Source organism: Postia placenta (assembly GCF_002117355.1).
Source record: "Postia placenta MAD-698-R-SB12 unplaced genomic scaffold POSPLAscaffold_16, whole genome shotgun sequence".
In the NCBI taxonomy this organism is placed as follows: domain Eukaryota; kingdom Fungi; phylum Basidiomycota; class Agaricomycetes; order Polyporales; family Adustoporiaceae; genus Rhodonia; species Rhodonia placenta.
In genome coordinates this window covers 296,548-298,369 of record NW_020169847.1, presented here as the reverse complement: position 1 = coordinate 298,369, position 1,822 = coordinate 296,548, and the positions used below count along the sequence as shown (strand labels likewise).

The following is a 1,822-nucleotide window of genomic DNA, read 5'->3' as shown; positions in this document are numbered from 1 at the left end:
TGGGGCTATGGCTCTTGGATCGTCAAGATAGATTTTTAGTATGGTTTTTGATTTTGATGTGCTCGATGGTTTTCTCGATGTTTTTATATTTTTGGTGGAGGAATTAAGCACAGTTATAGCACTGCCGCGCTCATTGTGAGATGCCTCCGCTTTGTATGTATTAAGAGATAGCGTATCACGTGTATGTAAGTCCGTAAGGGATACATCATTGTGCTCAATGAGATCCACGTTGTCTGATAAAGGAGAAAACCTATTCATAATTGGCAGTGTCACGAGTTGACACGACATCTAGCCATTTTTTAATTTTTTCCTTTTCATGGGCTCGAACCTGCGACCTCTGTACTACATGCCTGATACGGACACATCATATCTACTGTACAATTAGATTAGATGGGGCGGCAGTGCACGGCACAGCTCGGGCTCCGCTGACACAGCCGCTCTGACTCACTGGCCCCCAGGGCCGTGTCGGCATGCTGTGCACGGACCAGCTGCACACAGACCAGCGCGCACAGCCTGCTCTTATCTTCCCCTGTATATAAGCCGGCCTCTGCTGCCCTAGGGACCTCAGTTTTGACCTCTTGTCCCTAGGTCAGTAAGCTCTCATGTATCTGCTTACTTACTTATACTAACTAATATACTTTCTTGTCCCTAGCCTTAGGTTTGAGCCCTGCTCACCATCGCTTCGGTGAGAACCAGTCGAAAGCCCCCCGCTTTCAGATATTCCCCTGTTGCTTGATCTCAAGTCGCGACATTAGGTCGAAACTCCCATAGTGGCCGGCGTTCATCGGAACCCAAAAAAAAACACTCACTTTCCTTTCCCACAGGTCGGGTGGTGCGCACCCCTACGATACATTACGATATGTAGATAGCGTACATACATCGCCAACACTAAGGGAATGAACTCTTCAGTACCTGCACTTCAGTGGGCGGTACTTGTCCTCACGGACGTGTGGATTAGGTTCCTGCTGCTTAATAGTCAAAAGCAGTACTGGGCCCCACGTGAACTGTGAACCCTAGTGTCTTCTCGGGCGCCGTAGCGTAAGCTAGTGTAGCATGGCCATTGTAGTACGCGCACCTCCCCGTCCTCTCCCCATCCATCGTGGCTGCCTGTCAAGGCCAGATCCACGCATTCGACTCTCAGGATCTCATCGACGTCTACATCCCAGACGGCCCTGAGACTGTCCTTTACCGTTGCAAGCAGCAGCCGTGCCCAAATCGGACACCCCGATCAATTGAGAAGGATTACCCTTGTTACAAGGTAATCAGACGGGCTCAACACCCCCTTGGCCCCCGCAGCACCCTCGCGTCTCGATCCGCCTCGCGGCACTCTTGCCCTATCTCCCCTAGCTCCCAACTTCCTCAAACTGTCGTCGCCGGTCCAAGTCAAGTGCGAGGAGATCTCCCTCCAGACCCTGCGCCAGAGCCTGAGCCTGAGAAGAGTGCGAGTGAAGAAGGAGTCTCGGAGTCCGAGTCTGCGGATCCTGCTCGGCCCGCCTCGCCGACAGCGCTCACCTCCACGTCAGCAGTCCCTGATGTACGTGACCCCCCCTCCGAACTTCCTTCGGCGCCTTCACCGCCGTCTCCGCCGAGAGGCCGCTCGAGCACTTGCTCCCCTCGTAGTCCGACCAGCGGAGGGCCACCACAGCCGCCTCCGCCCCCGCAGCATCCTCCGTCGCCCCCAATGCCGATAATGTTTTCTCCCACGACAGCCCCCAACAAGGAGACCCTGAAGCTCCTTCTACCGCTCCACTACGATGGCAAGACCGTCGTCATTGAATGCGACAGGTTCCTGTCGCAACTATGCATTTATTGGTTGATCAAC

The 1,822-nt window shown here is 53.8% G+C and overlaps 1 protein-coding gene across 1 annotated transcript; it reads left to right on the top strand.

Annotated features, from left to right (window-relative positions):
* Positions 1-470: 470 nt before the first annotated feature.
* POSPLADRAFT_1099466 (hypothetical protein) lies at positions 471-1,534 on the top strand (the record flags this gene model as incomplete). Its single annotated transcript, XM_024483182.1, has 5 exons — positions 471-531; positions 589-592; positions 653-685; positions 825-861; positions 1,067-1,534. Coding segments are annotated over 5 exons (603 nt in total), but the record flags the coding sequence as incomplete, so codon positions are not given.
* Positions 1,535-1,822: the final 288 nt, after the last annotated feature.